The sequence below is a fragment of the Melozone crissalis genome, unplaced genomic scaffold (assembly GCF_028551555.1).
Source record: "Melozone crissalis strain CALT ecotype California unplaced genomic scaffold, PUWL_Pcris_2 ptg000034l_1, whole genome shotgun sequence".
NCBI classification, from domain to species: domain Eukaryota; kingdom Metazoa; phylum Chordata; class Aves; order Passeriformes; family Passerellidae; genus Melozone; species Melozone crissalis.
Window position 1 is genome coordinate 9047811 of NW_026535812.1, and position 24145 is coordinate 9071955.

Here is a 24145-nt window from a genome sequence, read left to right on the forward strand (position 1 = left end):
AGCAAGATGAAGTCATTGTAGAAAAGGGAAATAAATTATTTGTTTTGGTATTTATTAGAAAGGATCACAAGGAAGTTTCTCTGCAGGAGTTCTTTACAGAGGATAAGTCTCAAATGGAACAGCAATTGAAAACTTTTTAGAACAGATACAAAACCCAGGAACATTCTAGTCTGGTCTTTTTAAGTTATGCAATAGATCCTCTCCAGAGGAACACCTGATGAATCTCATCTACACACATAATCATACTCCAAATGCAAGCAAGTAGAAAGTTTTGTTTACTGACCAGAAATGGACCCAAATTTCAACAAACACCACAGAGATCTCACAACTCTGCCTTACCTTTCCTTAAAGACCTGCAGTCCTCGGACCAACCCTTCCAGGCAAAGCAGATCATAGCGGTTGGCAGGAACATCAATTTTATAGAGAATGACATCAGAGGCACCCTTGGCCTTTTCTTCACCCTTTTCTTTACTTATAATGTCCTTCTCAGATGTCTGAAATCAAGCAAAAATGAGGGTTTAACCTGATATATCTTAACATTGACAGCAGTATGATAGTGATACGATAGGAGAAACTGTATTAATAAGAAGTTTAACACTATAATTTGCATTTATACAGCAAACAGACACACCAAATACAAGGGATGACATAAAACCTCAAATTCAGAAACTATAAAGCAGTGTACCAAAAGAAAAATTCAGTATTAAAATTTTAAGAAAAAAATGTTATAGAAGCTAGAACCTCCAGGCTGTCAGATCCCAGCAGAGATCTGAGACATTATTTTTGGCAATAGATTGGCAAATGACATGTCATAATCAAATTTATTCTGAAATAAAGCATAACATATGACATTCAAATGTCTTTTGATAAGCGTCATTAAAAAGCCAATAAACTAAAATTAAATGGCAAAACCAAAACAGGTCTACTTGAACAAGATTTGCATGGATAGAGTTATCAGGAATAGCAGATCTCCACAAGTACAGAACCGAAATAAAAATGTTAAATATAAATTAGTTACAACTCAGCTAACAATGTCCAGGACAAATACAGTTTTGTGGATATTGCACAGATGACTGTATATCAAACAAAGACAAGCAGATATTGTAAAATATGATCAATATATGTTCTGTGGCCATACTTATGCTGCTAAATAAAATGGTGCCTGAGATCAAGCAGTACGGAGTGCTGACCTCCAGGAAGTATTGCAATATGCCATCTTGGAGGCTCTTGCTTCCAAAGCAGTAACTTTTGTATGTCTGAGGGTTTTTTTCCCAGATTCAAAACATCTGTGTTAATACAGTGCATTACACCATTGCAACAGGGGATATACTGGAAACAATGCCATACAAACTCTTACCAAAAATCAATGCTGTCAATATGCTACATCTACTCAAAAAGCAACAAATAAAAACATTACTTACAATTTCATCAAGCTCCAAACCAAACTCAAAGCAAAGTTCATCAAATTCTTCATCCGCTGTGAAGGAAGAGGGTGAATTTTGGTTAATAAGAAGACCTCAGAGCTAATTTTTGTGTGTTTACAATGTCTTCAAAGAAGATAATAAATGTTATTTGGGGAAAAAAAAAAGGTAAAAGTAATTTGAAGATTTTCCCTTATACTTGCATCTGAATAGCAGCTTCTTTAGTATATATTTGATTTATTGTCGTGGTATTCTTACAGTCACAAAGGAGGGCTTCTGATCTTTGGAGCTCAGCTCCTCAGCCAGATCTGTCAGAGCAACTCTGGCTTGAACAGACAATGAAATCAGAAGGGAATAACTGGGCAGCTTCTGCCAAGTGCTCCTGTTCTGATCAGACAGGTTGCTCTACAGAGGTTGCATCAACTGCATCATCAACACGTGAGTAACGCAGAACAGCCCCGTTCTGACAACGCAGATCTGACAATGCCCTGCTCTGACAATGCACCGGGCTGTCTGCAGAGCCACAGCTTCCGTCTGCTCGAAACCACTGCATGTCCTGAACGCTCCTCCAGCCGAGCAGATCTTAAATCCGCATCGAGAGCCAAGATGGAAGGACTGAATAAACCCTCGCTATTCACCGCTCGCTTTGCCTGCTCCCCGCTCTTCTCCCTCCTCCTTCGTTTAACCAGATCCTAACACAGACAGTGAAACTCCCAACAGGAACCGCCATGCGGGGATGCGCGGTTGCACTTCCCGAGCGATCTGGGCTCTAGCAGTGCGTGTCAGGGCAGTGGGCTGAAGGGGCCGAGGATGACACATGGCTGTGCCTGGCGTGCCGTGCGCAGGCGAGGAGCAGGCGGCAGGGGAGCCACCGGCGCTGATGCCTGAGCTTCCCCGAGAGCCCCGGTGCAGCCCCGGGACACGCGGCCGGCGGCACCGCGCGCGCACAGGGCGGGCAGCGGCGGAGGGGCCGCGGCGATGGCAGCGGGCGGGCGCGGTGCTGTGCGGGCGCGTCCCGCGGCACGGCGGGGATGGCGGGGATGGCGGGCACTCACTGTAGCGCCTGCCCAGCGCCTGGAACAGCAGCTCCCGCTTCACGCTGACGGTCGGCATGGCGGCCCGGGCCCGCGCTGCGCCTGCGCCGCGCTCCCGCCAGGCCCCGGCGCGCTCCCGCCGCGCTGCCCGAGGGCCGCCCCCAGACCCCCGGCCGCGCCCGCCGCCGGCCGCGCTCCCCGGCGCCGTGACACCGCGCCCGGGCGGCCGTGGGGCTGCTCCGAGCCCGTGCTACCCCTGGGGAGGGACCGGGCGGCGCGCAGAGCCCCGGCAGCGCGGCGGGCAGCTACGGCGGTGACATCAGCCCGCGCCGGGGCCCCGCGCTGTCACCGGCGCCGGGCGGGAGAGGCGGCCCGTGTGAGACCGTGAGTCCCGGCGGAGCCAGTGTCACCGTCCTCGCGTGGGGACCGTGAGTCCCAGCATTATCCCTGTCCCCGCGGGGAATGGTGAATCCCGGCGCTGCCGTCGTCCCCATGGAGAGGGGTGTCAGCTGGGGCAACGCTGTACAAGTTTCGGGGGGTGGTTTCTTTTTCACACCGAAGTTTTATTTACTGACGATCCCTGTCACGGACGCGCCGGGCGAAGCGCCGCGGGCGGGAGGAGGCTGTGCGTGTGCTGGTGTAATTAAAAACGAAACGCTTGACGCCAAACACTGCAGGAACTCTAAGTCCTGGGTCAGCTCCATAAGCTCTTTAATGGTAAGAGCCTTAAGCACGCCCCGGAGTGCCGGGTCTCCGGGCGCTCCGAGGGGAACAGCCCGGCAGGGCCGCGCAGGTGCTGTGTGTGAGGGCGCGCCTGGCTCCGCAGGCGCGGGGCTCGCTCCGACACAGCCGCGGTGCCTCCGCCCGGTGCCGCTCATGTCGAGCGGTGGCAGCCGCGGCGCTCCGGGCCGGGGGACCCGCTCCAGCCGCCTGTGGGCGAAGGGGGTGTAGCCGCCGCCAGCCCCCGCAGCCGTGCCCGGGCTCTGCCCGCTCCCGCTCCAGGATCAGGTTTCCCGCGGCCGGGGCGGGCGGCACCGCCTCCCCGTCCCCGCCTGCCGGACCCGCGGCCGTGGGCAGCGCCGGCGGCGGGAGGGGCGCGTCCTGCCCGGCCGGGGCCGCGACAGAACGGCGCGCAGCGGGCAGGTGCGAGGGCTGGAGCCGGGGCTGGAGCCGGCAGCTCCGTGCCTCCCGCGCTGCTCTCCGTCAGCATGAAGGTCGAGTTTGCCCCCATCAATATCCCCCTAAAGAGGAGGATCCAGACAGTCGCCGTTCTGCAGTGGATCTTCTCCTTCCTCCTGCTGGGTAACAGCCTTCCTCCTTCCTGCCCCTGCCCCTGAGAGAGAAGGGCGAGAAGCGGCTTTTCCGTGACCGGCGCTACCCGTGGGCATCGCTCGGTGCCAGCCGTGGCTCCACGTGGGTGCAGAAGCGGCCGGGGGCGAGCGGCTCCCCGGGGATCCCCGGGCGGGCTGGAGCATCGCACTTCTTTCTTCCCTGAAAGCTTTGAATGGTTTTTCCCCTCTCATGGGTGTCTGTTTCTTTCTATGGGTTCTGCTTCAAATATGAGCCTAAAAAGGTAGTGTCTGTGGCTCCTCATTGAGACGCCCAGTAGGTTTCTGACAGCAACTTTTTTTTATCGAAGATGAGCATAAGGTCTGGAACATGACTAATGCTGTTTTCATTCATAATTTCGTTAAATAACTTTATATGCTGTAGTTCAATAAATTCTCATTTAACAAGGTAATGAAAAATAATGGGCATTGTCAGTGAATTGATTCAAATGCAGACAGTTCTGTAAGTGTATGAAAAATATCCTCACTGGCTTTAAGAAAGTGTTACTAATTCTGCTTGGTAATCTTTTTCTGCTGACTGTTCCTCTATAATTAATTTTCCTAAAATCTTAATAGACACCTATCATTAAGCACCTATTCACAGCATCAAATTGTATTCACATGGGTGGGTATCTTGAATTTGATGAAATGAATCACTTGATAAGATAAGATGAGACTCTACTCTCTACACTCTATGAGACTAAATTCATGGACTGTATAAATTGGGAAGTGGTTTTTGAATAGTGTCACTGGAAATGCTGTAACACTTCAAGATTGTCTATGCTGTAGGATTTACAAGGTAAAAAGTAGTGTGCACTTATCTTCCCTGTATGTCTTACAAATATATTATCCTACAGGTGGTCTGATGTCTTTCAGGTGTTTTTTTTTAGGTTGCTAACCCACACATGAAAAATTTGAGGGATGTATGGAGGGTATGAAGCATCTTCACGGATTAATCAGCAGTTGTTCTGCTACCTCAAAATTGTATATACTTAAATGATAAACTGTTTCTGTTTGTGGCTACGTTGTAAGTAGTCTGTTCTTTTAATTTTCTGTTATTGAATTAGGTCTTGGCATGAGCCATTATTTAAGTCTCATAAAGCAGCGGATGTTCAGGGTCAGTGGAAGAAAGCTTTTTTTTTGCCTTAATGTAGCAATACTGCTGCAGAAAACCACATCTTCCTGTGCTTACTAGAAGTGATCAGGATGCAGAAAATCCCCTCTCTGTAGTTTAGCAGGCAAAGTACGGAGCTGTCACCTGCAGCTGGCACTGCCTGGGAATGTCAAGGAAAATCAACTCAGAAATGGTCTTAAGGCTGGTTATGTTGAGTGTCATGAGTTCATGTGATCATGAAGAAATGGATTTGCAAGAATGCTTGATTAACAATGTGATTCTAATAATAAGTACCTGCTTGTGCACCATGGGGATGTTTATCTTTAGAGCTGACCAGTGTGACCTTGTCATTTCGTAGGCGGATGCTTTCAAGTGAAAGGGCAGCCAGTGATCTGGCCAAAACGTTTCACTTAGCTGCAGGAAAATTCAGGTGGATGAATCCTAAATGACTAAGAGCAGTGAGAAATGGGCTGATTTCTGATGTTCTAGACTGTCCCTTTGTCTGGATTTTTCAGCCTTTTTTTTTTTTATGAAGACATGTTGTTTGTTTGTAAGCTTTGGATTCAATAGTGACACTTTGAAATCAGGGAGGGGATGCCTTGGGAGAAGTGAAATACTGTGTGAGTTCATCACAGAATAGGTTGGAGGTTTAGGTGTTCTTTGGGGGTTTGTGTGTGGCTGGAACTAGTTTATGCCAAGCATGGTCTTGATTGTCTGTCTTGTGTTACATATCTGCATGTGAAAACTTGAACAGATAATGCCCTATGACAGCTAATGATTCATGATATAGATAGAGGGATCCTGTTTAGAGTGGTGAATAAATGGGGTACTGGCTTAGCTGCTGAAGTTGTCCATCTAGGTGTGTTGTAATGTGCCATAGCTTAGTAAAATGAACTGTAGGACTAATAGATGAAGTAAGATAACTGTAAATTAGTGCCCTGAATTGGTCAATGATATGCTTCAAATCTGGGGAGTGACGTGTGAAAAAGTGATTTCGTGCACTGAGTAAGCTGTAAGGGGAATGTGAGCTTATTACAACTTAGAATTCACAATGTGACTTGGATAAGACTCTTGGTTTTATCTTCCCGGCTGAAAAATGTAAAAAGCCCTTGCTCTCCAGGCTTGCTTTGTTGTACTGCTGCATGGTTTTCTGAGACTGTGGAACTGATGACTGAAAATGCCCTCTTACTTGTGCAACTCACAAGCTGGCCTGAAATTCAGACATGCAGTAGTTGTTGAAGCCTAAATCTCATCCCCACTGTAGAAAGAGTGAATCAGTCTGCAAATACTGAAGAAAACAGCAGCAGAAGCCTGGTACAAGCAAAGTTCTGCTTCTTCATGCAGTGTACCAGCTTGGGCTGGATCTGCACTAGAGATCTCTTGCTTCTGCTGTGCAGTGTAGGCAGAGTAAACATGCCTCTGTCTCAAAAAAGCTGTACAGATGTGCACAGAATTTCATTAGATACAAAAGGAACCTCTTTAAAATTCTGGCTGTAAGTTCCTGTACTTCCTTGTTCTGTGCTGCAAGCTGCCAAAGTTCACCCTCAAAGGGAAAAGACAAGTTTTCTTTGTAACAGTGATTTGCTTGTTCTTTATCCAGGGGCATGACACCGGAAACAAAAATAAGTTCTGAAATACTGGGAGGTGAATATAAGAGTTTCTGGATTAGATCAGAGAAATGCCCATTGGTAACAGATTCCCACTGTGTGCTGACTGAAAATGCCATGTGGTTTTCTATCTTATGTTCTCCAAGTCAGCAGACCAGAAAAGTTTGGATATAAGTTCCATGAAAGAGAGAAGTATTTTAATTGGGCTTCTGTCTTTTGAAAGACAAGTGTTACTAGTCTTGAGTCCAGAAAACTAAAGCTGTTAAAACTGAAAACTGGCAAATGCTATTTCTCACTGTGTTAAGCACAAATCCAAACCAGCTTCAGGCTGAAGTATAGTGTCAAGCCATTAGTGTTTTACTGCTGAAACAGCAGATACATGAAATTTTGCAATCTCATATATCTACTTTGGATAAAAGGCTAAACCAGACAATTTTTACAGATGGTAGTTTTATGTCTGTAATTGCAGTTATTTGGGATTTGTTTGCTTGGCCGGGGGCTGACAGTCCTGGGGCAGGTCTGGCCCTGTCTCAAGTCCATGCAACACCCACAGTATGTCTGCCTGTGAGCCTGTGTGCTGGCTGCTCTTGGTCACTCTGTGCCACTGTCCAGCCCAAGCCCAGGCAGAAAGTCACCTGGAGAAATAACATCTCCAAGCCTGTGAGTGCTGCAGGACTGACAAAGCAAAGAGTTTACATAGCTCCAATTTTTCTATCATAGGTTCATTGTGCATAAAGGAATTGTCACTGGATGCAATGGATGTGCCTGTTGTTTGCAGGAAATCTTTGTTTTTAAGCTTGGAAATATTTTTCTAAAGAACTTTGAATTAATTTTGCTGCATTTACCAATATGCTTGATAGCCTCTTATTGGGAACAGGTGTAGGTTTTCTGTTTCTCACACAGCAGATGGGCATTTATCCTTGGTGTGTGCTGTGAGCTGTGTGCCTCATACTGCACATCTGTCAGTGAGGGTCACTTTGTATCAGGAGGTAGAGCAAAGGGCTCATTTAAAGGCAAAACCATTAAAACAAAGAAAAATCAGTCAGATTTGGTTGAAATGCTGCTTTCCCAGTGCTTTAGTCTTTTGTTTTCCTTTCTTTCTAATGTACACAAATCAAATGACAGCATTTTTGAAGAAAGCAAAGCTAGAAGGTGAGTTGGTGAGCTATGTGCTCCTGCTAACTTCTGTGCCCCTGATGTGAAAATGGACAGTGGAGTTTGAACATGTACAAAACCAAATGCAAAACTGAGCAGCTTGGGTGGAGTGGTGGTGTCTAGGGCCAGACAATGAGAGAAGGAAATGAGAGTTTAATTCTTCATCCAGCCAGGATACCAGGGTTTTTCTCTGAGAAAAGGTGATGGTAGAGGAGAATAGTGCACCTCCTAAGGCCCACTTTTGGGGCATTGTCTCTGGTCTCCTCACTGGGGATTTAGGAAGTGACTGTTGTGCAGGTACCCCTAATTATTTGCAAAACCCTTAATAATGCAAAATCAGTATATAATATAAGGTATTCTTTAATATGCACAAAGCCACAAAATAATATGCTGAGGACATTGGTATATGTTAAACTACATCCTGTTCTCTAGTGATTAAACTTCTGTGCATGTAGGATGAAGCAGTCTGTTAATTGAACTTGCTGGAGACAGTTTTGAGTTGTGGATCTGGCTTCCCCAAAAGAGTAGAAATGATGAAACGTTTGCCACAGAGTGAGAGATTGCTGCTGGAATAATAAGTGGTTTCTGTGTTGAGAAAGAAGGTGTCAGTGTAATGTGCTAAAGCAAATATTAACCTTTCTTGCAAACATGCCACAAGGGTTTGTTATCTGGTGCTGATTTAATTCATCAGCAATAGCTAGATAACTAATATAGTTTTGTTCTTCCTCAAAGTCTTTAAAAAAAACAAACTCTTTTGATGCTTAAGAAAACTCAGCTAAGCTCCATGAGCCTTTCCTAGCAAGCTGGCTGGTATTGCTACTTGATTTTGTCACTCTGTACTCATCTATCCATGAAATTTATTGGTGGCCTATGGGTAGAAGTGTGATCACAGAGAATAACAGGGTTTATTACTGACTAGTATTTTTAGGAATGCTGCCTCTGTTACCTACATCTTAGGGAGGGAATTTAATCAAGTATTTGTTTGTATTTGTGAGTATTTGTTTGTATCTCTCAAAAATACTAAGAAAAAACAGCTGTGCTGTGTCAGGCTAGAGACCCTAGCCTGACAACCCTTATGTGAACATAAGTGACAGTGAATCCCTAAGGGGAAAGAAAAGAAGTGGGAAACATATAGATTAAATTTGGCATGCTGTCTTGGGATTTGGCAATTAGTAACTTGGGGATTTATGGTATCCAGGCCACTCTTCCTCCAGGTCAGTTGTGTGTAATGCTCTCTATCTTTAGTTTATCAGTGTTTGCCAGTGGAAGGTCTTGGGAACTTGGAACCAAATTTCAGCATCAACAGGCCTCTAAAGCTTGGCATCTGAGTGTTTGTGTTTGCTGTCACAGCCCTGCTGAGATACAGCTGCCTTGGCAGGAGTGCTCAGGTGTCTTTGTGGCTCCCAGGTGTAACCAATAACCTGACAAAAGTCTTCACAGGAGACTGATCCAATCCAACAAAAGCTGGCTGCCCAACCAGTTTTGGAGTGAGCTCCTTTGCCTGGTTTTTGGAGCACTGCAGAGAGCCTGTAGTGCTGCTTGGGGTGACACCAGCACCCCTGGCACCAGGGACACACCTGCTCTGCCCACGCTGTCCATGACTGCTCTGAGCGTAATGGGAGCTCTCTCCTCAAGGGACAATATTGCATTTGGTGGCTTTCACAACAGATATTAATCAAACAGTTTTGATGCCGTAGTAACTCCAAATGTGTTTGAAACTTCCAATTTCCAGATTCAACCTGTGCTGTTTTCCTGCCGCCTATCTCTGACATTTAACTGTTTCATACATTTGGTGCCCCCAGTTGCAAACTCAGAGCCTGATTAATGATTGAAGGATCAGTTGTGCAAATATCATTGGGCAGGATGGCTGCCAGTGCTGATTGCTCACCCTACATAGAGTGGTTTTCACCATTTGTTGCAAAATATGAGTATGCATGTGTTGCAAATGCAAAATGGAGAAGTAACACGCCAATATTGGTTCACAAACCAAATGTTCAGAGTTTCCTGGCAGTGATTTGTCTTTTAGTCTATATTTCCTTATCTCCCCTCACCTACCCTCAAAATCCAATACATCACAGAGATACTTTTCAAATCTCTAATTCAAGTTCAAACAAAACATTACACTTAGAATGTACACTGGAACTACATCCAAAAACATGATGCTGAAGAGTGACAAATCCCAAGTTATTCACCTTTTGCCTGGAATTTGTTTATGAATTTACTTAAAAAGGTTGTTATTTATTTACTCACTGTCTTGTCTGGAGGAGAAAACATCAGGTTTGTGTTTACAGTCTCATTGGTTTTGAGTCATCAGTGTTTAGCTCATCTTGCAGGCTGCTAATTCGTTGAAATAATGAGGAGGTATGGCAAAAGGAATTTGCCTCACATGTCTCATTGGGAATGCAGTAATCAACTTTGTCCTACAAGATGCTGAGCTCCCCTGAGGAAGTGCTAGCAGCATACTTATCTCCCCACACCTTGCCAGCACTCAGGAAGGTGTCCTAGCTAAAGCAAAGCAGGCAGCTTGTTGATGTGGAGATGTTTGTCTGACCAGGATTAAGTACTGCTATCTGGGCCTTCTCAGTGCTGATGAAATTAGCTCTCACAGCAAGGATGCTTGGCTACAAAGCACTTTTCAGCTGCTTGCTAGCAAACTGATAGTAAAAAGCCATGTGATTGATTCTCTGTTAAGTCAAAAGTGCTTCTGAAAGGAAGGGTAGGAAATTTAAATACTTATTAAATCTTGCATAACAAATCAATTGATTTATAGCTGCTAAAGAAACTTCTCATACTTGTTCAAACTAAGAACCTTGGCACCCTGTCCAGATTAGCATTCCTAGAAATTTCTATAGTTTCAGGAGCTCTTCTTCAAGGACCAGGTAATGACTTTTCCTCAATAGACTTCTGTGCCCTATTTTGGAGTGATGCTGTTGTGGGTTTCCCTGTGAAATTCCTTGTAGAATTGAGGTGTCATATTTCATCTGTGTTACTTGTCCTGCATTAATGATGTTCCTTAGAACTGATTTCAGTTCTTGTGAGTTTTCCACATTGACTTGGGGGTCTGTGGGCCTCAGTTAGCTGTGGTGTTTTCAAGAGCTCTTGCTGAAGTGCTTTTCTGTGCAAGACCAGGGTTGCTTGCTTGAGGAAGCAGCAGTGAGCTTCTGTACTGAAGAATGCAGTATCCTTGAAAATGGCAGGTTTTGTCCTGCTCCTGCATTTGTTTATGGTAATCTCCTTCTCCCTTCCTCAGAGCAAATGTAATTCCTTATTTTTCTGCTCATATTTCTGCTGGAAATGTAAACGTTCATCCCCTTCTAGACAAGATATCCAATTCTGTTCTGAAGGCACAGTCAAACTAGGCTCAGGAACAAACTGGTTGAAGTTCAGGAAAAATTAAATATTCAGGTTGGAGAAAATGGTAATGTGCCTGTAGACCAAGCTGAGATCTCAGCTCAAAACCTGCACAGTCTAGGGAATCTGCTGACTTTTCAACACCCAAGTAATATCTCTCCTGAATGAAGGTGATCTCTGAGCTAGGATGAGTGGGTTTTACTCTTGGTTCATCTCCTTATTCTGAAGTCTTCAATTCTGGTGATATTTTACATTGTGCGAGCCAAATTATTGCCTGAAGTACTTCTGTTGTTTGTTTTTAAATCTGCTCTATTTAGTGATGTATTTAGCTCAGTATGTTTCACTGGTGTAACTTCTAGGACTTCACAGGATATTTCCCTCATGAAAGCCAGTCAATTTTGAGACATAAATTACTGCTTCTGCATTGTAAAATATCTCTGAAAAACACTGGGCTCCTGCAACTCTGCCCATTGAGTCTTCAGTGAGAGCTAGGTCCTGTTTTGCTTGCCACTGTATAAATTTATGATGTTAAAGCCCTGGCTCCCTTGCAACCTGGACTTCAGCCTCTGATCCATGAGCCTGATGGGGTTTGTTCAGGAGGTGGCAGAGCAAGCAGGCTGCTGCAGGGGTACCACAGGGCAGAGAGCAGCAGCTCCTACTCCTCAGACATCTCAGACCACAGCTCTTCAACACACTCCAAAACTAAAATTCTGCAGGTTCTACAAAGATAAAGTTTCCATAGGATTTCCCTGAGTAATTATTTCAAGGCTGAGCCCCAAGTAACAAAATATATTTAACCAAACAACTTTTTTCTGCTCTTTGAATTGTGTATAATACAATTCTTATATATCACAATTGTAGCAGGGTGTTACAATTCTTTTTTAATTGGGTTTGAAAGTATCAGGGCTTAGCTGCTGTTACATTCCCACAGCAACACTGAACTTCCCCTTTGGCTGACGGGTTTAGTGGCTGAAGTGGAACCTCTCCATGTTTTGGTCTTGTCTAGTGCATCTCCTTGGCCAGTGACAGCACTTTTGGCTGGGAGTGGAACTATCACTCCATACTATAGGTAGAGAAGCTGAGAAGGAGAATAGAAAATGATTGCCCAATATCACTGTAATTAGAAAAGAGAGGTTGCTGTGGCTTTTCCCTTCTTTGCTTCCCCAGCTTTCCTTTCTTCTCACTCCCTGAAGCATTACATCCTTGTTAACTCTTGCTGTCTCCTTTTATTTTGCCTTAGGTAAACCAGATGCTCTCTACCAAACATCCAGTTGTGCAGTAGAGGGAGAAATAATAGACTGAGATGATACAGCCTTGTAATGTTTCACCCTCACTGTAACAACACCATGTGGAATAAGCTGAGTTCAATTTGTGTGCATTTTGAGTAAATCTCTAAAAACATATCAGGGCTGGGCATTCTTAAAAGGACACAGATGTGATTAATGCTTGCTATGCTTTCACTTTTTGTCTCTTGTAGCAGAGTTTTGCTGTGGATTCTTTGTGATCCTGATCCTGGGCAACTTCTGGTTCCTTGCTGTCCTGTACCTGCTGTGGCTGTACCTCGACTGGGGAACACCATGTGCTGGGGGCAGGCGGTCCCACTGGGTCAGGAGCTGGACTGTCTGGAAGTACTTCAGGGAATACTTTCCCATTCATGTGAGTAAAGGGTTTCTCACAAACACCTTGAATAGCCAGAACCATGGACAGACATCTAAGACTCATCTTTGCTAAAATTCTAATACTCTCACTGGGGTGAACGTCTTTTTAAAACATGGGAAATCTGAGATTTAGTGACAAAAGGGGACAGGGCCTGGTTTTCTAGGTGGACTGTTGGGTGACGAGGTGGTGCTTCAGCACAGTAAATCTGGACATGGTATCCTGACACATCCATTTAAGCTTTGTTTATCTGTAAAGCAGGACAGTAATTTTAAGTGCTCAGAAGGAAATTCATTGTTGTTGCTTCTATGTCCTGTCAATCTTTTGCACAATCAATGTGCAATCTCCATAGCTGTTGTTTTTGAGGTAAATATCATAATGCCTATCACTGACTCTATTTTTCAGCTTATAAAAACTTCAGAACTGAACCCAAATCACAACTACTTACTTGGCTTTCACCCTCATGGGGTCCTGGTTGCTGGAGCCTTTGGAAACTTTTGCACTGATCCTCCTTTCAAAAATTTATTTCCTGGCCTTACTCCATATCTCCATATCATGCCCATCTGGTTTGGCTGTCCCTTCTTCAGAGAATACATAATGAGTGCTGGTAGGTAAAAGCAGAATGTCTCAGCTGTTGCTCCATATTTTAGCTTCTGTTACAAATGTAGAGTCTATTCCTCTACTAATATATGGTAAGTAATTTCAGAAGGATCACTGTTGGTGCTAAATTTAACCTCTATTTTGTGATGAACTGTTGTGGAAAAACAATTGGAAGGTTTTATTAATAGTTTTGTAAACTATATTACTGAGTTGTTTTTTCTTTCTGAAAAGAAATTGCTGCTTTTCCTTTGAACTATCAGATAGCAGTCCTGAGTACCCAGTATATACAAGAAGAGAAGGGCATAATATTTTGTAATTTTATTTAGTCATTAGCAGGCAATTATACAACAAATTCAGGCTAATCTCTTACCTGAAGGGCTTAGTGTTATACATTGCAAGTATCTTTATACTCAGAAATTAAGTGCTTGCTTCTGATTGAAGTCCTATATTGCAAATTTGTGTAATTTTAATTGAGATGTAAACTCTAAAGAGAGGGACCTTTTTTCTCTGTTCTGAGAAGCATTTGTTCAGAAAGGAGTGATATTCATGACTGGTACTACAGCAATAAAAGATAAAAATAACAAGCAATTGAGTTGGGGGAACTGAAAAAAGAGAAGAATGAAATAAGTACTAATGCTCCCTCCCAGTGGTTTAATAAATGAGTTATTTTATTTAAATTCACTCAACCACAGCATTTAAGCATGTTCTGATGCCCACGACTAAGTTCAGGAGACAGAGATCTAACTTTATTCATGACTGCAACACAGACACTGCAATCTCAGAGAGGCTGTTCCACTGCTCCATGCACAGAAACATGCCTAGGATGTTTCCCAGATTGATATCAGAATTACTTATCTATGTATACTTCAACATATCAGAGAATGCCTTTCCATGCAAATGTAATTTCTGAGGGCGTCTTTGAGGCTTGCAAAGTGGTACCTGGCAATGGTAGAGCATTGCAGTTTTAAACCCTGTTGTTTAATCATTGTCTGGAAGTCAGATTTACATGTTTTTGGCATCTTGACCCATGGGAACAAATATTTACCTGCAGAATGAGAAAGAGCTGCAGTAAAAAGCACACTAAAGAAGAGCCAGCAGTGGAGCTTGGTTTTCACAGGCATGCAGCTGATAAATGAGAGGGGACCCTTTGGTATAATACAGATCACCACTCCAATCATAAAACACTTGCAAGATCTTCCATGTCCTGAAAGCCACGCTCCTGGCACAGTGTTTCATGTCCCATTCTTTCTCTGCTTGTCTAGCACATGCAGTTGTTGCCTCTGGCAGTGCAGCTGCAACACCCCTGGGCTGCGGTGTGAGCATGCAGGGCAGCTCTGCTTCGGCAGGGGAGACATTTGTCCCTGGGAAAGGCAGTGATTTCTGCTCTTCTTTCCAGGGAAAATGCATGCTGACTTGAATGAGCACCACTTGAATTATTTGTGAGTCCCAGGTCAGCTGCATTTTCAGAGTAACAGTGACTGTGAAGGTGTTTGAGGCAAATGGATGTAGCTTTTTACTGAGGTCTGGACTTGCTCCAGTTGCAAGCTATTCCTCTTGGTGGCCAGCTCTCAAAAGCAGATCTTCTCTCTCTTCCCAAATTTTTATAATCCACATTGTAATGTCCCTATTGGTAAAAAGACCAAGCAGGGAGCAGAACATCCAAAAGTGCATTTTGATACCAGCTCTGTATAACCAACAATGTAAACTAGACTTCATCTCTAAATTGTCACTTAGATTATATGAATTCAACACAGTGTAATTAAACATAGCTTCTGGGTAAAAGGAACCTTTGAAACATTAGGTGCTAGGCTGTTGGAAAATGAATTTTTTAAAGCATCAAGTCCAGAGCAAGATCTAAGGAGATGATAAAGTCTTGTACAGCAGTGTGCCTGCAATTAGAAGTATCTATATCTGCAGGAGTACCAGAAAAGCTTCAGATAATCTGCTATGTTAGCCTAAATATTGATGAGTGCCTGGGCCTGGTTACTAGAGAACGAGCTGATGCAGTTATTAGGAATGGTAGAAGTGAGTCTTTTCTGCTTCTTCTAATGCTGTCATGCCATTGCCTTAGATGGAGCTGCTGCTTTATAGCTGTGAAAAGAGTGGAGGGATCTTCTTGGCACTGTAGCTCCATGTTTGAGTTAACAAGTCCTCTACACATCCTGTTAACCCCTCTGTGGCTGTGTTTGTATGCACCTGCTGTACAGCTTTAGCTGCTGCCTCTCAGCAGTATCTGCTGCCATTCACCTCCTGTTCTCGGGCACAGAGGCTCTCTGAGGAGGAGTTAAGTTGCCAGAAGAGCACACCCAGAAGAACTCAAAACTCTTGCAATAGGCAACAGCATTTAACTCATCAGTGTGAAACCAAAGTACGTGCCCAAAACCAAATCTGTTCCAGAGTAAGGAGCTTGACCCAAAACTTTGAAATCTGGTCTGTGCTGTTGTAATTTTGAAACATCAATTATATATTCAAAAATATTCTTAAATTCCACTGTACTTGTACATGAAGATCCAGTGGTCACTCTCAAAATGTTTCCTCCTGAAGGAATGGTTTCTGCATCCAAGGAAAGTGTCTCCCATGTGCTGAGCAATAAAGGAGGTGGCCATGCATCTGTCATTGTCATTGGAGGAGCAGAGGAATCTCTGAATGCACATCCTGGAAGTCTCACCTTGAACATCCTCAAGAGGAAGGGCTTTATTAAAATGGCCCTGAAACATGGGTAGGTCTTCCATGAAACATGCTTTGAATGCAGATTGATTCTTAAATATAGTTCATATTATATAATACTAGAGAATTTGAAAGAGTTTAAGTGTCTAAGAACTTGCAGATATCTGGCACAGGAGCCAATCTGTCCACCTAGATCCACTCTGGGAGTGTTGAAAATTCCTTTTGACTTTCATAATTTGTAACAGTAGGTTTTGTTAGCATATCTTGTTTTATTTCAGTTGTTTCCTGCACTAGCAAAGAGTAAGAATTATGAAACAATATTAGTAAATCTTGACTGGTTTTCTGAGTAGGGCCAACATTCTGCTTTCTGTTCTGTAAATTAAAGATACATTAAGGTAGAATTTTCTTATCATTTTAAGCAAACAAACAAACAAATTGGATAGCCAGGCTCTGTTTCATTAAATCACTGAGAATTATGGTCTAGGAAGATTTGTTTTCTAAAGACTTTTGAATATTGCCATTTGCAGAATTAAATTCCTGGGAATTTTTGGTGAAAATCTCAAGAAAAACTAGATAACTTTTTACTATGAAGCAGCCATCAGTGTGTTACTAAACAGAGATGGTATCAATGTCTTTTGAGTGATTTACACAGTATAAGTTATTGTGTTTGTTCTGGACTGGTCTAGATGGTTTGTATATTAGAAATATTGAAACCAATGTTCTGTTCCAGGTACACTTTCTGAACAGCTCCCAGGATTAAACATTGACATGTGAAGCAATGAGAAAAAATACTAGTCTTGAGAAATCTGTAGCAGCTTTTTAAGCTATTAACTGGAGAAAAAGTGGTCTCTGAGAAGAGGGGCTCTGCTTTTACACAGAGTGCAAAAAACTAGCAACTGTTCTGTGCCAAAATTCCAAGGGTGTTTCTTACACATATCACTAGGATTCTCATAAAGAATTTTTTGTGCCAACAGAATCTAACATTCTAGTCTAATTTGTAGCCAGAAAAAATATTTGTTTCTTTGAATTAGGAGTTTACTGACTACATGAGTCCTGAGTCCAACTGTTGATTAATTCAGTGGGATCCTCAACACTCACTAGCTTTTATTTGTTTTAACCATAAAGATTAGAAGAATATTTAGATACTTTTTTTTTGTTTTTATTAGTATGTTGGTAGATGTCTGGTCTGTCATATCACAAAGGTTGGTGGTGATTATCTCTCATCTAAATTGATTTGGATTGAGAAATCAGATCCACCTGTGCCTCTCAAGACATTGATTTCAAAAGTATCTCCAACACATAACAGCAAGAGTGGGACACTTACAAAACACAGGAATGGCCCCTTTACCTCTTCACTTACTTAGATTCCAGTGATGGTCCAATCTTTCTGAAAGGGTCATGGCTGCCTAGAGCCCTCCTCTGGGTGGCAGTGCCTGTCTCTGCCCAGTGGCTAAGGGCTGCAACACCCATGGTCATGTAAGCAGCAGGCTCCAAGTTATTCCTACAAACACCAGCACCAACACCTGCTTCTGTGGCAATACAGGAATTCTGCCTGCTCACCTGTCCAGCAGGGCTGGGGGACTGTGCAAGTCTAACAGAGCTCTTGCCCAAAGACTTGGCATCCAGTAACTGCTTCTGCTTTTGAAGTCTTGTTTTTAACAATTAACAAAATGGGAAGAAAATTTCCAACTCAACTGGAAATGAAAGGGCCAGGGAGGCTTGTGGGATGCAGATGAGAAGCCCCATCTGCCACCAGTGCCTGCACACATTGCTGATGCTCATCATGATCTGCAGCAGCAAATACCAACTGAGGAAGGAAGGGGCAGTGCAGAGGCCTGTGCTCCCTGGCCCTGACTCCTGTGCTGCCAGCACAGAGAAGCTGTGTTCCTCAGCTAGGAGCTTGTCAATTGTGGCCTGAATATGTCAGCAAATGTCCTCTGCACTTTTGCAAAAGACATTTTGGTCCAAGGTAGTACAAATATCTGATACAAAGTGAAGAAATCCTAAAGACACAAAACAAATGATGAATCAGATAACTTATCTTTAATTTCACAATCATAAGTTACTTATTTCTCTGTCTCAGCCTCCTACATAGCATCTTGCAAAAGTCTTCACTAGATTAAAACAAATCCCACAGTGTCAGGGCACCAGAGCTATTGCAGCACAAGATGTTCCTGTTTGTCTTAGTGTTGTAGTAAAAAGTGTTTACACAGCCACAGTAAGCACCAGGCTTTATGATATTTCTTTTACAGGTGGCAGGGTGATACATGCACTGGAGAAAGAAACTTTGAGCAGACACTAGTCAGAACAGTATGTGGGAATGATAGTCAGTGTGAGTCCTCAGGCTAAAGAAGCTGTTGAAGCAGCTGATTTTTACTGTGCAGGTGGATATTGACAGAACTCAGTGCTTCCAGCCAGCTCTGTCCTCAGTGCATCCTCCTCAGGCATTCACAGCTCTGCACATACTCATCCTGACAATGTTCTAGCAATACTGCTATTTTACAGTAAGGTTTTTCTCAAAGGGAGTGGGGACAGAATAGAGCTAAGATACAAAAACTAAGATTTAAGTAAAGAAAACATCCCTGAATCCTTCAGAGACTGCTTAGGATTACCCTGCTTTTTTTTCTCTAAACTCTGTAGAATAGTTAATGAAACTAAGAATCAAAAAGCAGCCATGGTTTTAAATACAATGCTAGATTTACCTGCACTGATTCTATCCACTCAGGCTGTTTGTCCAGGAGCTAGGCAGTGCCTTTGCTCCCAGGCCAATTCATGAACTGAATGAGAATTCATTAGGCTGTGCAAGAGCCAAAGTGGGTTCATGTAATTTCTGTGGGCAAGATGTGACCTCTGGTAATAATGGATTAGGGCTTCTGTTTTCTAAGAAGTCCAGAGGAAGCAGAGTTTGGCTGGGAATTGGACACAGAGAAGGAATTTGGCATTGCACTCGTGTCTGTGAGGGTGTCTGGTTTTTATCAAGGTTTTTGTGCTGAAATCAAGGGCACACATTACTCCGGTCAGAGGACAAGGGAAAGCCAAGGTCTGGTTTTGATGCCACCCAGCTGGGAGCATTATAAAGTTAGTAATGAGGCTTCTGTGCTTGCCAAGGGAAAAAATGTAGTGGAACAAGGGTGGACTTGCTGAAATAGTAGTGGATAAAGACATACTTATGATATATGCAATAACTCATTTTCATAATTCCAAACAGTCACAAGTTGCAATAGGTACCAACCAACTAAATACTGCCAAAAGCAAGTTGCTAGTTGTGTGCCAATCACTTTTTTTTTTTTAAACACCAACCAGCCAAGGCATCCAAAAAACTGCTGCACATGAGAGGAGTTGAATGCCTGTTGCTGATGAAATCCAAAGCTGCTGAAACTCTCTATGCTGGTTATTGTGAAACTGTTTCCATGCTGCTGATGTGAACTGCAGTGCAAATGCAGGCTGATGCAAAATTCTCAGTGTCCTCTTTGTTTTACAGGGCTCATCTGGTCCCAGTGTTTTCCTTTGGTGAAAATGAACTGTTCAAGCAGGTTGCAAACCCCAAAGGTTCATGGCTCAGGAATGTACAGGAGAAGTTGCAAAAGATAATGGGCTTTGCTTTGCCACTGTTTCATGCTAGAGGAGTATTCCAATACAGTTTTGGCTTAATACCTTACAGGCAACCTATTCACACAGTTGGTAAGTTCCCTGCACCTTTTCTAATGTGTTTGCAAATGTTTAAAAATTCATCAATGTGCTGCTAATATCTGTAAATTTATAAATCTGTTCTAACAGAATTAATTAGTGTGCATCTAAAACAAGCATGTGAGCTTTACTGTCCTTCCCAGTTAAAGGGGGCAGTTCTTATCTTCCTTTCCCTTTTCTGGCCAAATATTACTCTTCATTCTCAGTTATCCATAGGCTCCTATCCTTGGCAATCCATGAAGAAATCCAAGAGTTGTCCAGTTTTTCCAAGAGGGCTGCCACAGCTCTGCAGCTGTTGCTGTGGGTTCTGATGTTTCGTGTGAAGCCCAGAACCTTAATTTCTTAGCTCTGCAGAGAAGTCACAGTTGGATGCTGCAGCTGAGGTACAGCAGAGCTCTGGAGCAGGGCTGCTGGAAGGGTTTGTGTGGTGCTGAGCTGGTGCTCATCAGGCCAGAGGGAGAGATGCAGGAGGAAGGGGAGAGGACACCTTGTGGTGCCACAGCCCTTGGGCAGGCTCCCACTTAGATGGCTTTGCAGCTCTTTAGGGTTTTTCCTTCCCTCTTGGCTTTTTCCCTTGGAAAGATCCTGTCATGTTTAATTGGAGTGTGCATGCCACATCAACTGGCAGTTTGGGAGAGTGTTCTTCCCCAAAAGCTTTCATTACTGCTCATCTACTCTCACTGGAGTGTGGAGCTGAACATATTTTTCATGGTTTTATTGACAACCACACCTTTACAAAATAGGTGATGCTGGGTCTCATGCAAAGGCAATAGCTCTTTTTTGGTAAATCATTTTTAGCCAGATTCTGACCTGAGAGAACTAAAGAAAATTGAGCTTTTCTGGTGTTCCACAAGGGACTTTGAAGGTGGCCCTCCCTTTTTATGGGGTTGATTCTATTATAGTATTAAACAAATAAAAATTTTTAAGACAAAAACATAGCTCTTTTTATGCTAAATTTCAAGCAGATCTGTGTTTTATCACTTCATGCAGTTGAATATTTTGAAAATATTTAATTTTTAATGCCTGCATTGTTCACAGGCAGGCTAAAAAAGCCACTTATTTTAAAGCCAAAAAGTTATCAAATTTATGGAATGAGCTGTATTGGATGAGATCTATAATCTGCTTTTTTTTTTTTTTTTTTTTTGGGCTGATAAAACCAGGGCTGTTCTGAAGCTTAAAATGTCTTATTTTATGAGGCATTTCTTCATCATGACAAAAGCACAGGAGTGCTACAAATCAGCAAGACCAGAGTCTTGCAACAGAACTTGTAAGATCTCTCAAGGTCCTTTGCCTTTTGTGGATCTTTCCCCATGTTTGAGAACATCACAAATGTCCCCATGTCCTTGGAAGTTTGTGGGGTGTTCTTGGCTTCAACATGGCTCTGAAAGCATTGCCTCAGCTCCTGAGAGCTGCAGTGAGCTCACCTGGGGTGATGAGCTGTGCTGCCAACGTGGCCAGGTATGGCTGATTCCAGTCCTGGTTCAGAAGCCATGGGTCCAAGAGCCTTCAGCCAAGCCAAGATCTGTGGATTTGACTGGTTTGGGCTTGATGAGTGCTTTTGGTTTTCCTTTACTTTTTTTTTTTTTTAATTACTGCTTTACAGAACTAGAAACAGCCCTAAAATATCAAATTAAGCAAGTTCCTTAAAGCTGCACATAATATTAGAGAGATGAGTGTAGTTTTCCATCCCACAAGAAATCTTCACTCTTGGGAGAAGAGACTGTTGCAGAAGGGATTGGGGGCTGTTTGCTGTTTCCAGTCCTGCCTCTGGAAATCCTGTATTGTATGTATATTGATTTCACACCCCTCTAAGGTATTGCTCAATCCAGGCATGGGTTCCCACCCCAGCTGTGCAAAGTCTGAGTTTCAGCCCCACACAGGCCTGAGAGCTGGTGCAGCTGGAGCTGCAGCAGGAAAATGCAGACTCAGCTCTTTGTGGTTCTGGCCAGGCTTCCCTTTAGTCATCACCATCCAATCTGAAGTGGCAACATCTCTTAACAGGAATTTTCAGGTGCCTTTGGAAAAGTCCTGAGGGTGCTTTTAGCTCTGTGTTTTTCTAGGCTTCCTCTGTAATCCCAATTGGATCTGTTAAGGTGTTGGTGTTTCCAGTGCAAGAATAGCTGTCAAAATCTGGTGACTGAACACCACAGGGACACTGAGATCATGGGAAGCTTCTCTTAGCAACCCACTTTTTAGCCATAGCCTCTTGTGGAAGAGAAGGCTGCCCTCTGGATTTCCATGGAGTCACTTCCCATGGAGCAGGTAGCAGGCATTGCCCACAAATGTCACATTTTGGTTCCAGTGCCATTTGTGGGCAATGGATGGCTCAGAGACACCTCACAGGGTGTAGGGGGTCTACATGCTGCCCCTCCCTAGGCTGAGGTCACATTTCTGGTGCAGTGATATCCATTTTGAATAAATTGGAAGAGAAATATTTCCTTCAGTCCTGTCCATGTGACAGTGTGGTTGAGGGCACCATGTCCTCTTAAGCACACCTCACATTGAGTGGTTTTATTATTCACATCAGAAAACAGTGAGAAAGTACATTTTTTTAAAATACTGTGTTGAACTTGTAGACAGCACATAACCCATAGGATTGAATCTTGAAGTGTAAACTGCTTCTTCAAGTCAGAGCTTATCGCTCTTCTCATTTGCTCTTCTGCTGCCAAACTGAAATGTTGAGGGGTGGGGGTGTTAATTAATTTTATCTGAACTTCAGCAAAAGTCAGTGAAAAACCAGCCCAAGGGCTCAGGCTTGTGAAAGGCAGGATCAGGCCCCAGGGTAAGAAAACTGTGCTGTGATTCTGCAATCTGGATGGGAGCTGTGGTGAAGCTCTTACTTCTGCTTAAAAAGAGATGTCAATGAAGCTAATGCTGTTGTTTTTGAATTACAGTGGGAAGCCCCATCCCTGTAAAACAGAACTTGAACCCCACCACTGAAGAGATTGATCAGCTCCATGCATTGTATCTACAGAAACTAAAGAAATTATTTGAAGAACACAAAGGCAATTATGGCATCCCTGCGCATAAATCTCTCATCTTCGAGTAGCAAATTGCAATTTGTAATTCCAAATCTCATGCAAAGAAACAGTGTCTGCTCAAAGATGTCTTTCTTGCGATCCATATTTTGCAATCTGTAATTATCCTTATGTAAGGAATACTTTTAAGAAGGGATTATTAGAGGATTTAATGATTTTTATCTTATTCTTGGGTGGTGGGGGGAGGGATCATTGGGATGTAAGCCTTGAAGCCAGTGCTGTTTTGATTGTCCTTTTAGGTTCATGTGTGCCAGAAATGTGAGTGAGAGACTCCACACAGATGTTCTTACCACAGCTTGAGGACAGGCAATTGCCCCAGCATGAGATCAGTAGCAGAAGCATAAATCAAAGTCTTTGATTAGAGGTTGAGAGGTTTACCAGCATTTATCAAACATGACATCAGGTTCTCCTCTGAATGTCAGAAACCCCTGCTGCTCTTCCACAGGAATGAAGGTGTATGTTTTCAGCAGATGGCTGCTGTAAACCACTTACATGAGAATTCAAGAATAAATAGGAGTTTTCAGCCCTACCCAGAATTGGATATTGGCAAAAATGGTATGTCCAAGTCATGGAGCAGAGCAAACCTTCTGATTGGAGAACTATGTTGAGATTTTTGTGTGCATGTGTGTGCTAGATGGTGGGAAGCACTGAATGATGTGACTTTTCTGGACAATCTGTGCTTTGGATCATAAGTTTGGAAGATGAAGCAGCTTTGGTAGTTTCAACCTCACAAGAGATGACAGGCACAGGACAGGAGAAAGAGGGAATCATGTGAACTCTTCATCCTGTGCAAATTAAAAATAATCCTGTGTCAAGCACTTGCACAGAAGGAAGTGGAGCCCAGTTTCTTCAGTCAGTTTAGAAATTTCACCAAGGAAATTGTACTTGATAATTCCTTTTTTTCCCCACTGACAGATGTGGGGATGTGTTAAGCTGGTGCTGCAGGGTGACACAGCTGCAGTGCCAAGGCAGTGTGAGCATAGCTCAGCTGCAGCAGGTTAAGAGGATGCATTGTATATAAACCAGGTGCCTGGATTTGAGAAAAGGTTTATCCTAAATGTGGAGATCCACCTCAGAAAAGAAAAGAAAAAAATCTTAGCCAAACTCTTTTTCAGTGAAAATGCCTGGGTCTTGGAGATTATTGTGTATGGAAAGAATTTTAATATATTACTGAATTTTTATGAGATAAATTGTTGTATTTGCACATACTTTCTGACTGCCTGCAGACTTTGCAGTCTGATGTTAGTGAAGAGTTTGCTCTGCTTTTAGTGGTTTTGGTGCCTGAATTACATCAGTGAGGGGCTCTGACAGGTCAGGCATGGGCTTGTCAGGCAGCCTGGGCATCTGCAGCTGGCTCAGCTGGGCACAGAGGTGCTCCAGGAATAGCAGTACTGGACACATTGTGTATTCCATGGGCTGGAGGCTCTTGGGAGAAACACACCTGGGCCTTTGAGAACAAGGTAGAACTCTGGAAAGAAAGTTCCAGA

At 43.4% G+C, this 24145-nt stretch overlaps 2 protein-coding genes across 2 annotated transcripts in view; one reads left to right on the forward strand and one right to left on the reverse strand.

Moving 5' to 3' along the window:
* FARSB (phenylalanyl-tRNA synthetase subunit beta) overlaps positions 1-2556 on the reverse strand; it is a 35006-nt gene extending 32450 nt beyond the window's left edge. Inside the window, exons 1-3 of the mRNA XM_054283048.1 lie at positions 2477-2556; positions 1422-1477; positions 340-494 (exon numbers count right to left, since the gene is read on the reverse strand). Of these exons, the coding sequence (XP_054139023.1) occupies positions 340-494; positions 1422-1477; positions 2477-2534 (269 nt within the window). The 5' untranslated portion in view covers positions 2535-2556. The remainder of the gene's footprint in view (positions 1-339; positions 495-1421; positions 1478-2476) is intronic.
* Positions 2557-3579: 1023 nt separating this feature from the next.
* On the forward strand, positions 3580-24018 carry MOGAT1 (monoacylglycerol O-acyltransferase 1). Its single transcript, XM_054282753.1, has 6 exons — positions 3580-3757; positions 12488-12666; positions 13072-13273; positions 15811-15985; positions 19415-19614; positions 22515-24018. Exons 1-6 carry the CDS (start codon positions 3664-3666, stop codon positions 22667-22669), a joined length of 1005 nt encoding a protein of 334 aa, XP_054138728.1. The 5' UTR covers positions 3580-3663; the 3' UTR covers positions 22670-24018.
* Positions 24019-24145: the final 127 nt, after the last annotated feature.